The following is a 12,118-nucleotide window of genomic DNA, read 5'->3' on the forward strand; positions in this document are numbered from 1 at the left end:
TAGCTTACTCTCGAATGGAAAGCCATCACAGCTCCCACCTGTGATTTAGTCACAGGAGGATAATCAAGATTAAGTGTCCGGGTTCCTCTTAACCTATCTGGAAAATTTGGCACTTAATAAGGCATTTTGAGAAACTAAGCTGAGGGGTTCCACTTGAAATCACACTCTTAAAAATTGTATAATGGATAGTTTCCCATTAGCTCACTTAATAAGGTAAGGTTAAAACATATTACTACTGAAAGAATTAAAAAACAAAACACCCCTCCCTCGCCTCCAAAAACCCAATGGCAGAAATCCTGTTAATCACCAATTGCAATTATGCTCTTGAACCACAAGGTGGCGGACCAACTCCATTAAAAGGATAATGTGCAATTTCCTTTCTCACTAGTAATGGTGGTTCTTGGGTAGCACAAAGCAACTCATTTCTATGTGTTTAATTTTTAGAATATAAAAATTCTATACCATATTTTATTTCAAAATAATAAAATTTTGATGGGCAAGAACAGACTAGTAGAAAAGCAAGAACTCCAAAACTCACTAAAGAATGGGGATTCTTAGTCCCTGTTATCTTCCATAGGGTTGGGCACAGATCTAATGCCTTTAAATTTAATCTCCCTTTTTCAGACTTTGTCTTTCCCTCTATTGGAGGGGGTTCTCAGTAATGAAATTTTTAATTTGCCATATGGGGGAAGAGAAGATCTGGTTAGCTCATCATCAACCTGAACTGATTGCATTTAACAACAAGTTGAAAGTTATCTGAGAACATTACCATGGCTGACTGTTTTTTACACTTAAAATTAGATCTGCTCAGATGAAAACAAGCAGCATATTGGAGACTGTAGGCTCTTGGAGAACAGGGAGTCCAATGATCTCCCATAGGATAAAGCATAGTGTTGATAGTGGGTGATCAGTACTTATTGAGTAGAGCGCAATCAAATTCAAGTTTTCATTGCATGCCAGACATCATTCTTAGGTTTGCAGATATAATATTGAATACACAAAGTCCTGCTATTCACTGGTTTATGTACTAGTGTGAGAAGACAGACAATAGATGAATAAACAAAAGTTTAATTCAATTCTGGAAACTGGAAACCCTTAGTATCCACATGTTCCATTAATGTGTGCTGTGGGCAAGACAAAGAATAAAGCATAGACCCACTTCCCAAGGAGCAGATGGTCTCCTGTGACCTCACTTATAGTCTTTGCACAGGCCCAGTGAAGTCTAATTGAGGCAGGCTCTGGGGGAGACCAGTTTTCTTATCCCAACCAGTGACTATTTTGGCCAGTGAGGCAGGGAGCTGGAGGCCTGATACATTGTTCTCTGTCTTCTAAATCTGGCCTCGAGGGTGTAAGGGGTCAGTCTGACTCAGGAGAAAACTTCAACCTGGGCACAGAGCGCTCAGTTTACAGTGTGGTCTGCATGCAGTAAACATGTGTCCCTTGCAAGGCTTCCTCTCAGTCCTCCCTTGTTTTAAGATGGAACTTGGTTAAAACTTGCCATGCATCCCTAACACCAAGTTTGCATGAGGGGGGCTCTTGCTTTCAGGTGGGGGTTTCTATAGGTTTTTCTTCCTAGGAGGATTCAGAGTCACTATAGATGAGGTAATTGAGTTTAGAGAGGATGAAGGTCATGCATTTTGGATCAGCTTTTCCAAAAAGTAGAGTGGCTATTCATTTTCTTATGTTTTTATGTATTGTAGGTGGAATATAGAAGTTTTCCAGAATCTTCACAGTCAGAGGTAAGCTATGTATGCTTTAAATATATCACTATGCTTTTTTTTTTTTGATTTGTAGCTAATGAAAGGTTTTTCAAGAATTTGATATATACCATCTTATTTTTCAGATTATACAAGCTATACAGAATTTAACTCGTCTTTTATATAGCCTTCAGGTAACGACCTTCTGCTAATCTTTGACCTTGTGAATGTTTCTTTTAATGCAATTCACTTTGATGATTCCCAGACTTTAGAAATTAGAATACCTTGAGAGGTAGTGAGTGATCTCAGAAGAATGCCAACCCATAAGAGTAAGTCAGCCAGATGAGCTGAACTTCACCTGGTTTTGTAATCATGAGGCAACACCACTACTACATTTTATACCATTCTTCTCAGAAACCATAAAACAGTTCATATCTTTAGAAAATAGTGATGAATATGTTCTGGCTTGACATTTACAATGAAGCTCTTAGGTGAGCGTAGCATGACTTCACATTTTCTGGTGAAAACTTAAATTCACACCTAAACTTTTTCACTTCCACATGTGGCCTTAGGTCTTAAGAGCAGTTAAATAATTCATCTACTCTTTGGGGTTTTTTCCCCCCCTTCTCCATAGCTTAACATTTTTTGCGTACCCGCTCTGTCTGTGCTGGACACTATGCTGAGGGTTAAGTCCACAAAAGCAAAAGGACCACAAGACCTATTCTCAAAGGGCTTATTCTTTTTCAAGAAAAAAATAAGCATAAAAATATGTTTGAATTGAGGATTAGAGTGCTGAGGGATCCCTCAGGTCATGCACAAAAAAGAGGCTCAGGGCACCCAGTTGCTTAGTTTACTGATTAACAAAATTTTAATGCTATAAAAGCAATGTTTATCTAGTAAAACGATTTGAAGAAATTTGGAAATACAAATAGATAAAAGAAATGGCTTGTGATTCTGTGGAGAGGACTCACCACCATCATGCTGGTGCATATCCCTCCAGATTCTGGATTGCTTTGTGTATGTATGTTAGCAACACCTGTCTGTGCCATCCTCTATTCTGCTATAGCATGATTTTCAATGAATGTGTAATGTTCAAGTCTATGAAATTTATCCAATCACCGATTAGCTACACTTTTTTATTATTAATAGAACAAAATGTGGACAACCTTGTACGCTGATCTCTGTAGCCATATCTAAATGTTTCTTCAGGATAAATTACTAGAACTATTTTCTTTCTTTCTTTTCTTTTTTTTAAGGTTTTAAATAAACATTGCCCAAATAAAGCAATCAACCTTCTCTTTCTCTTTCTTTCTTCAATTTGAAAATGGGTCAAGAATCTGATAATTTTAATTTGCACTTCTGTGATTAGTAGTGAGACTAAACTTTTTACCCCTTCCTGGTTTATTACTCATTCATATTTCATATTTGTATACCTTTTGAATGTTAAAAGAAAATTAAGTCTAATTTGTCACCAAAAAATGTTAAGTCATACTGCATTTGCTGTTTCCTTATTTAGACTTCAACCCAACTACATCAAGACTTTATTATTATCACATTAATTAATGAATAAAGCTTTGGATTACATTTGAATATATGACAGTGTTAGTCTCCTCTTATTTTTTCATATATTTACACATACTTTTACCAGAACTTTTGAATCACTCTGTCAATTATTTTCTACCAAGACCACAAAATCAAAATTTTATTTTATTTATGAATTAAATTGGTGAGAATTAGAACTTCTGCCATAATCAGTCCTCTTGTCTAAGAACATGGGCCAATCATCTCTTATTTTATGTTCTGTTACAAAGCTTTAGAATATCTTCATAGAGGTACTATATATATGTATCCCTAATGGTTGTAAGTAAAGGATATTTATGTATTTATTTTTTAACTGGTCTACTCAATTAACTTCTTTATTTGATTCTTTGAGGTATCCGAGGTAGGAAAAAAAATTGAAAATAATAGTTATTTAACTGTTCTTTAATAGTCCTATCAATTTCATTTTCTTGATTTATTGCTTTGTGTGAAACTTCTGAAAATCTGTTAACTAACAGGGGTGAAAGTAAGCTCCTTATTCACAGTTTGTGGGATTGCCTTTAGTGTCTTACATCAGAGATGCTGGTCTGGAATAGGAGTTCTTAGAGATGAATTTATCATGTAAAACAAATATGTTTAACAATATGCTTTCTTTTAAATGTCCACAAAGAAGGGATAGAGTTTGAATGTAATGTATTATCTCTTAAGGAATAAAAAAACTTGAGCATCCTGGGTTGTGTTACCTGGTAAAATACAAGTTCATCTCTCTTCTATTCAACTCTAAATGTAGCCCCATGTGGATTCAAGGTTCAAAATGCCCTGTGACCTAAATGACCTCATTTTTGCAATGCATTAGGTTGAAGCCACTTGGGAAACACCAAAGTCTGCTGTAGACTTTTTCAAACAGGCTAAAGTTTTTGGGCTGCTCTAAAGATATGGTCTCTGAAAGATTTTCGTTCATGGTACAGTCATCTCTTTAGAAACTGAATTTCTTACCCATGCTTAATGTTTTTACATAAGTGTGTCTGAATGAGATGAAAATGAAATTTGCTGATTTGAGAATACGGTCAGAAAATAGGTAGAATGAGTCAAAAAGGAAAAGGCACAGATATTCTGGCAATGTAAGTGAAGAGAGAATGGATTGCGGATTCCTAAAAAAGTACTGTTCTCTCCTAAATATAAGTGCAAACTTTAAGTGTGGGAAATGAATATCCAATCTTTGAATTCCACCTCTGTGTTAGGGAAGAAAATAATCTTATCCCAAATGATAAGTAGACACAAAGCAGTCTTCGTAGTCATGCTGAATTATTCTAATGGTAATCCTTACATGATAGTTATCATTTCCTGTGGCAGTTTTGACATGTAAATGATTGGATTTTTGTTTGTTTAACCGTACTGATGCCCTTAGGATTTATTGGAATTAGGGGGTGATGTATTGTCTACAGTGTGTTCTGCCAGGTCAGCGAGTCCTGAGTGGTTTATTATGTGCTAATTATTTCATATTTAAAGAGCATAGTAATTAGCATCTATTCTCAATGATAATCATTGTTCTCTTTCTAACAGCTCTTAAAGGTCATTAACCAAATAGTCAAACAAGCCTGAAATTTTAAAAATAATTCTCAAATCTAAAAATATGAATTTCATTTCAAAAGGCCCAAGGGAATATCTTTTTGAGTCTTACTCTAAAACGAGTACACATTTAAAATATATTTTAGTTCTCTAACTTTCAAAAGTATAGAAAACTGCTGATCTAACAAAGAACTAATGTTCAAACTCCCATCTTCCTAGCATCTGTTACATGGACAGTTTAAAAAATTCTTAGAAAGGAAAAATGTGAATTTATTCCTAAGAGAGTAATGATTTCTCATACTGAGTCAAAACACACACACACACATACCCAGTATGTGTCCATTTTCAATTTGTCCCTTCTGTACATCTTTGCACTTTAAATGGGAACTTTCAAAATGAAAAGCTTCCAAGGACATTCACAGAGAATTTTTTGGCTTAGTGGCATCTATCCAAATCTTGGCAATTATTTTCTGTGATATTGCCAAACTTTTCATAGGCAGATACCATAACTCAAAATGTTTTTTTAAATCTGTTTGGTAATGTTCTCTGGGATTTAGAGTATCTATTTTCTCTTAATCATTCCAGCCTCCTGTTAGCAATCTATTAAACAAATGAATTTAAGCTCAGTGTTTTATGCATGACCTTCCTGTGAGAATGCAAAGACATAACAGTAAGCAGACTAGCTTCAGCCACTTACGTATCTCCTGAAAATAGCATTAACTGCTATCCTTAAGCATTATACTATAAAGAAATATTTATCAAATCTCTCCAAATAGTTGACTTTTATTTTTATGTCTTCATGAAAGCAATCTATGTGAATCAAGTAATTTCTGGTTTGGGATTCAAATAAAAGATACTACTAGGTTTACATAGATTTTAAAATTAATATGACTATTAATTTATTAACTGGGGAAGCTCGAAAGAGAATGAGTTCTAGAATGGGAACGTAGAGTCTTACGAATTTATGTACTGTATTCTTTCTTACTAAGAAGACTTACTTAAATATCACCCAACAGCTGGCAACCAATGACATTTACAGAAGGGGGTTGAGTACAATAAACCTTCTGTAACCACATTTTCTGCATCCTCTCATTCAAAGAACATTGGATAGAAAAATGTAGGGAAAAAATTTCATAAAGTTCCAAAAAGCAAAACTTGAGTTTGCAACTTGCTCAGTACTACACTGGATTTGTGCACATGAAGTGACGTGTGGGCATTGTATTAGGAATTATGAGTCATCTAGAGATGATTCAAAGTATGCAAGGAGGATGTGCGTAGGTTTTGTGCAAACACTAAGGCGTTTTATGTAAGAGGCTAGAGCATCTGCAGACTTGGGTACCCACAAGGAGTCCTGGAACCAATCCCCTCAGACACTAAGGAAAAATGATATGATTTTTTTTCTCTATATAAGATTTCTTCTCTATATAATTTCCCAGATGATGTCATTAAGAACTAAAGATAAACCTATTTGAAATGCCAAAGTCGGTCTTTACATATAATTTGGAAAAAAGGCAGAATATTAAGAGAAAATAGTTTGATTATACATTTTGTATTTAGGGATGCTTCCAACCCAAGAGGTAAACAAGACACAAGCCTGTTTATTCATTTTTCCCCCGCTGCCCTACAGGCCGCCTTGACCATTCAGGATAGCCACATCGAGATCCACAAGCTGGTTCTGCAGCAGGAGAGCCTGGCCCCCAGCCACTCTTTGCGAGGCGGCTCCTTCCAAGACCAGGAAAAGTCCCGCAACCTGGAGAAGCAGCGTGAGGAGCTGGCTAACATCCACAAGCTCCAACACCAGTTCCAGCAGGAACAGCGGCGCTGGCACCGCAGGTGTGACCAGCAGCAGCGGGAGCAGGAGGCCAAGGAGAGCTGGCTGCAGGCGCGGGAACGGGAGTGCCAGTCCCAGGAGGAGCTGCTGCTCAAGAACCGCAGCGAGCTGGACCATCAGCTCCAGGAGTACCAGCAAAACCTGGAGCGGCTGAGGGAGGGCCAGAGGATGGTGGAGAGGGAGAGAGAGAGCATGCGCGCCCAACTGGGCCTGCAGTGGCCGTGGAAGCACAGCCGGCAGAGCAGCCTCCCAGCCGCCTTTCCACCAGGAAGCAAGGAGGTATGGCTCTTCCAGGGTGTCCAAGCAGGTTTCAAAGGCAAGCTCAGTCCTCCCGGGATGCTATACAAACACCGGTGTTACTGGTTGTTGTGTAAGAGCTCACAAGAGCGTTTCAAATTGGTAGATAGTAAAAGCTAGGAGCTTTCAGAAGCAATGCATGTGTCTTGAATTGAAACATGGAAATTTTAAAGACCAAGGTTCTGTTGGATCATCCTACTCAGAGACACCTTTCCCTGAGGAAGGAACATAGAATCAGATTGACCCAGTAAGGTGAGGGCAGGTTTGCCTTAGAAGCACATTCACTGTGAGCATGCCATTTTTCCAGTATTTTAAGGACCCTGTTTCTACAATCTATTCCTATAGGATATAGTAAGAATATTCTATCATCTAGGATTCATGTACCTTTTAGACCGGTTAGGTATGAATATATATTATATGCAAATAAAACACTATTCTGTTATGTTAAGCTTATTCTCTCTTTGTGAATTGGATAGATTAAATTCCAAATCTATATCACTAATAATAGTTAACATGATTTGCACTGTCACCATAATGGGACTCGGAGAGATCTGTCCAAAGAAAGAGGAGACCGCTATTCTACTTTCCAGCCTCTTGACCTATCACAGAAAAGAATTGAAGAATCAGTCAGGTTTTAGCAAAGAGGGAGTGCTTTGTTAGAAAGTGAAAAACAAAAGCCAAAAGAAAGTGAAAGTGAAGATGTGTTTTCAGAGCAGTATACAGTGCTGTTGAGGGTAAGAAGCAGCTTTGGGGTCTCCGGTGGGCACGGGAAGGTCAGTGGGAATGGCCTCAGCCTGGTGGTGGGGAGGCCATTTATGGGAGCTTGGCCTTTCTCAGGCCCTTAGTTCAATGTTGTCTCCTCTATCTGATCGGTAGATAACATTGGGAATGTATCCTAGATTATAGGTTTCTAAAAATATTACATCTCCCTTTGTTTAGTCTGAACATACATTGTGTAAGCTAACAATGCACTTGAGCTTAATCAAAATGAGGCCCTTTTTCATAGACGAGAGAATTACAGTAATTCTAAGATTCATACATTTGTCAGTAATTATTCATTTTCTACTTTGCTGGATTCAGTTTGGTCCAGGTGTGGAGGAGAAACTGGCCTTGGGATAAAAGGTGTGAGGAGCTTTCCCATAGGCTCTGGGGTTAAAGATCCAGTTTTTTTTTTTTTTTCTTTTTCCTCACTCTTTTGTTTCCTTTCTACTTATATTTTCTATCTTGCCTCAAAGCTAATTAAAGACATAGGCTATGTCTGAGTAGGATGAAATCCTTCAGAAGATTATGAATTTTCTTTGCATCCTCTCTGACAATGCTTAGCAATCCCATTCATCCCAGGAGTTTAGTTTTCTGTGCTATATGTGTTGCATGCTTTTTATTGATAATGCATGAAGTTGTAAAAGCTAATGAGAACTGTGTTGCATCTGATTTTTCTTTCAAGTTTGCTAAATTACATTTATTGCAAATTCCTTGTGTATATATGGATATGTTTTCGATTTTTTATTTAGTAAAAATTAAAATTTTCTGTCTTTGATTAAAATAAAGTAGAGACTCTTTAATAGTCTAGGACACTGCAGCTTTGTTATAAAAGACATTGTGGATAGTGAATTGAATTCTTTGATTCTAGCTCATTAAAATGGAATGAGAGGAAACAGTAAATGGTGATATTCTTCTTGATCTCACTCTTATTGAGGTCTTGATTGTGAGATTCTAGTAGAAATAAACACTTTACTACGTTTGTTTAAGTTGCTGGAGAAATTATAGTATTTTTTCTGTATTTCTTTACACAGGTAACGGAACTTAATCCATCTGAGGGTTTGTGTCGTGAAAATTCACTCCTCATCCATGAAGCTTTAGTAAAAATGTCACTTAACACTTTCAGTAAACCGAGTTCATCAGGCATCCACGAGGATGCCACTTACCCCCCAAATATATCTAATTCTGATTTGGTGAGGACTAGTGAAAATCAAGTAAACCTCAAGACGGAAGTTTCTCAGCCTTCAGATGTCAACCATGAACTGTGGACAGCTGTTGGGCCCTGTCATCAGATACCTCCTCTCCATGAAAGCAGCAAGGATTCTTGTAAATATGGTAATTAACACCTTACACATCGCCTGTGTAGTTTCAACAAGAAATTGTGTTCTCTGAATGATTGGCTCTTCTGCAGATTGAATCAAAGTGAGCCCTAATATGGGAGTCAATTGGTGATGATGAGCTGGAGTCTGTAGCACACACTTTTTTGAGGGGAAGTCTGGGGATGGCCTTCTCTCAGAAGCATCTAGACAAGCAAAGCCACGAATGTAGGGTTTAGGAAATGAGACCAACACATAAGAACCAGGTGGTTTTTAGGCCTGTGGGCCCAAAGGGTCATGTCCCCTTAAAAGTGAAGCAACTTGATCTTTATTCCCCACTGTAGACCCTGCTATGTCCCGATACGCATATCCATTGACTCTCAGAAATAAAAGATATGAACAGGGTTTGCAATAGGACTTTATGGTCTATCACAGCAATTTCCTGTAACGTTAGATAAATCTTCTGTACTGCTATTAAACACCCCAAATGAAACTGTTAACATCATTTGTCATTGTAAAAAAAGGTGTCGTCTCTCCATAAGTACCTCGTAATAACACAATTTGCTAATCCCATTAAAGCATTTGCCAAATATAAAGGAAGGGCAGCTCGAGTTTCCAACTCGACGTGAATCCAAATGATTTAAATCTATGTCTATCATAAATTGTTTTCTGTGGGATATGAGGTAGGGAATGAGAAGAACTTGAAACCTCTCTACCGAAAAACAGATGGTATGCAATAGAATAAACAAATGGCTGGCCACATGGACCTGAAATAAATCACTGACAGTAAAATGTTTCAGAAACATAAAACAAGCAGTGTATAGAGATCCTTAGAACTGGACATGGACTTGTGTCTGTGACTAATATATATTAGTTTGTCAGTTGGGTGGATAATTTTTCAGCAACAAAATTATTTGAAGGTGTTGAGCTTCTTCCAATTAGGGAATCATAATTCTGATACTACCTGCAAGTTGATTTATTGCTGATATAAAAGATCTTGATTCTTAATAGTGAATAATTCTTTGTACCACTTAGCCACTGCTGTGATGTTCTTACTTCTTGTCAGCATGTAGGAGAGAATGAAATAGTTCTTAAAAGTATCATTTCAAATGTTCCTTAAATAAAAGAGAGCAATACATTGGATTAATAGTTTGGACTAAAAAAAAGGTTAAGCAAAATTTAGAAAATAGGACCCCATTTAATGTATTATCTTGCAGTTTAATACTGTGGAGACCACACTGCAGGGTGCTTTTTTCCTAGGCACATGTTGCTTTGCTCTGCTGATTCATTAACTTGCTATTTACAGGGCTTCATGTGTTTTTGCCAGTGTGGTTTTGCATCCTGGCTTTGGTATAATTCAAAAACTCAGTTTGAGCTTAACCACATTCGGCTTTTGTTTAAGAGAAGTATTTCTCTTTTACTTGTTTTGTGTATCTGCCATCTTTTTCTATTGCCCTGTGCTTCAAAGTAGAAAGCTTTTAAACATTTGGCAGCATACCCGCAGTAGATAGAAAATGTACCAAGGAAATAAACAGTGACTATACACAAAACCATTCTATCTGCCTGTAAAGAGTTAGATAGGGCCAAGAGAAATGCTGAGAAAATGGACTTATGCTGAAGAAATTGAATGTCCAGTATAGGCCAAGGACACTCAGCACATTTATAGCAGGGAGGGAAATCAACTTTGGCCTAAATCTCTCAGGAACATCCTGGTATATATAAGTACAGATTGGATCAGAAATGCTATGTGCACTGTTAGCCACCAGAGTTTTGCAACTAGTAAAAAAAAAAAAAAGAACCCTATTTATATTTTTTTACTTAAGCATGATAAGCAATTTCTCCAAGAGACAAAAGAACAGGGAATAGGAGGTGATAGGGAAGTGGAATGAAAATGTGATATATTTTCTTAAGAGGGCGGTCAGGGCCAGATAACATTGTTGAAATGGCTCCAGAGCTTTCACAGCACTTTAAATCAAAAGTAGCAGGACATCAGCTGCTGGCCAGGGTCTCAGCTGGGGTGTGGGGGCAGTGATGGAGGGGGCAGGGCTGGTGGAGGCAGGCCCCTGGTGTGCTGGGTGGTTAGGAGCACAGTCTGTGTGCTGGAGTCAAGGTCTAGTCAGAGTGTCCAGCGTCTTTCATACTGTGCTACTGAATCTTTTGATGAGTGGTCACAGAGACCACTACTGAGAATCCCTGTGGTTCACAGTATGCTGGCCAACAGTGTTTGCCCATAATGTTCTGGGCTGGTGAATTTGTTAAATGTTCATTTAACCATGACTTTAACCATCAGCTGTGCTGATTATTTCATCCATAGGCCCTAAGGTCAGCTGTTTCAGGCAACACCTTAAAGGATGGTTTGCTTTCTTGTCTGGTCCAATACTATATATGAGCCCAGCTCAGATCAGCAGATGTGAATTTCAGGAACTTTCAGGAACATTCAGGAACATTAAGGCTAATGCACAAAATTGTATGTAAACAAAATTTGTGAACATGTTTAGAAGTCACCTAGTCTGGAATTTTCATTGTTTTTTATTGTTTGTTTTTTTTTTGTTGTTGTTGTTGTTTTCCCCCAATCCAGCCTCACCAGTCACTTTATACTCTCTGTGCTCTGATTTTGATTAGTGTGAATTGCTCTACCACCAATAACCATATGGCACATTGTTATTTCATTCACTAAGGATTTATTTGGAGAAATTTCCTTTAATATGACAACCCACTGACGTGGTTCTGGTTATCTCCATTTGAGAGGGAAAACTAGGATGCATAATGGTTAAGCAGCTTGTCCTAGATCACATAGTTAGGAAATGGGAGAAATGGGAATTGAACCCAGGAAGACTGGCTCTGGAGCTCATGCTCTCAATGATTGCATTATAAATTATTAATTTCTAGAGAACCGGGTTGAGTTGTACTTTTAACTTAAGTTGCAGTAGATATAAAATAAATCCTTTTTTAATGCCTGGCAGGATGTTCATGATTAAGGGCCAGGTTTTTGTTTTTGTTTATTTCCTTTCCCTCCCTTTGTTTTTAATGTTACCATTTGGAAACAATTTCTAAGTGCTTTGGATTGCGGTGGCCAACTCTTACATGGAGCTTGAGCATCTTCAGATATC

At 37.6% G+C, this 12,118-nt stretch overlaps 1 protein-coding gene across 1 annotated transcript in view; it reads left to right on the forward strand.

The window, feature by feature from the left end:
• Arhgef28 (Rho guanine nucleotide exchange factor 28) overlaps window positions 1–12,118 on the forward strand; it is a 290,628-nt gene that overhangs the window by 251,496 nt on the left and 27,014 nt on the right. The window contains exons 32-35 of the mRNA XM_076857144.2: window positions 1,701–1,739; window positions 1,844–1,891; window positions 6,433–6,915; window positions 8,727–9,027. Of these exons, the coding sequence (XP_076713259.2) occupies window positions 1,701–1,739; window positions 1,844–1,891; window positions 6,433–6,915; window positions 8,727–9,027 (871 nt within the window). The remainder of the gene's footprint in view (window positions 1–1,700; window positions 1,740–1,843; window positions 1,892–6,432; window positions 6,916–8,726; window positions 9,028–12,118) is intronic.

Source organism: Callospermophilus lateralis, chromosome 5 (genome assembly GCF_048772815.1).
Source record: "Callospermophilus lateralis isolate mCalLat2 chromosome 5, mCalLat2.hap1, whole genome shotgun sequence".
NCBI classification, from domain to species: Eukaryota; Metazoa; Chordata; class Mammalia; order Rodentia; family Sciuridae; genus Callospermophilus; species Callospermophilus lateralis.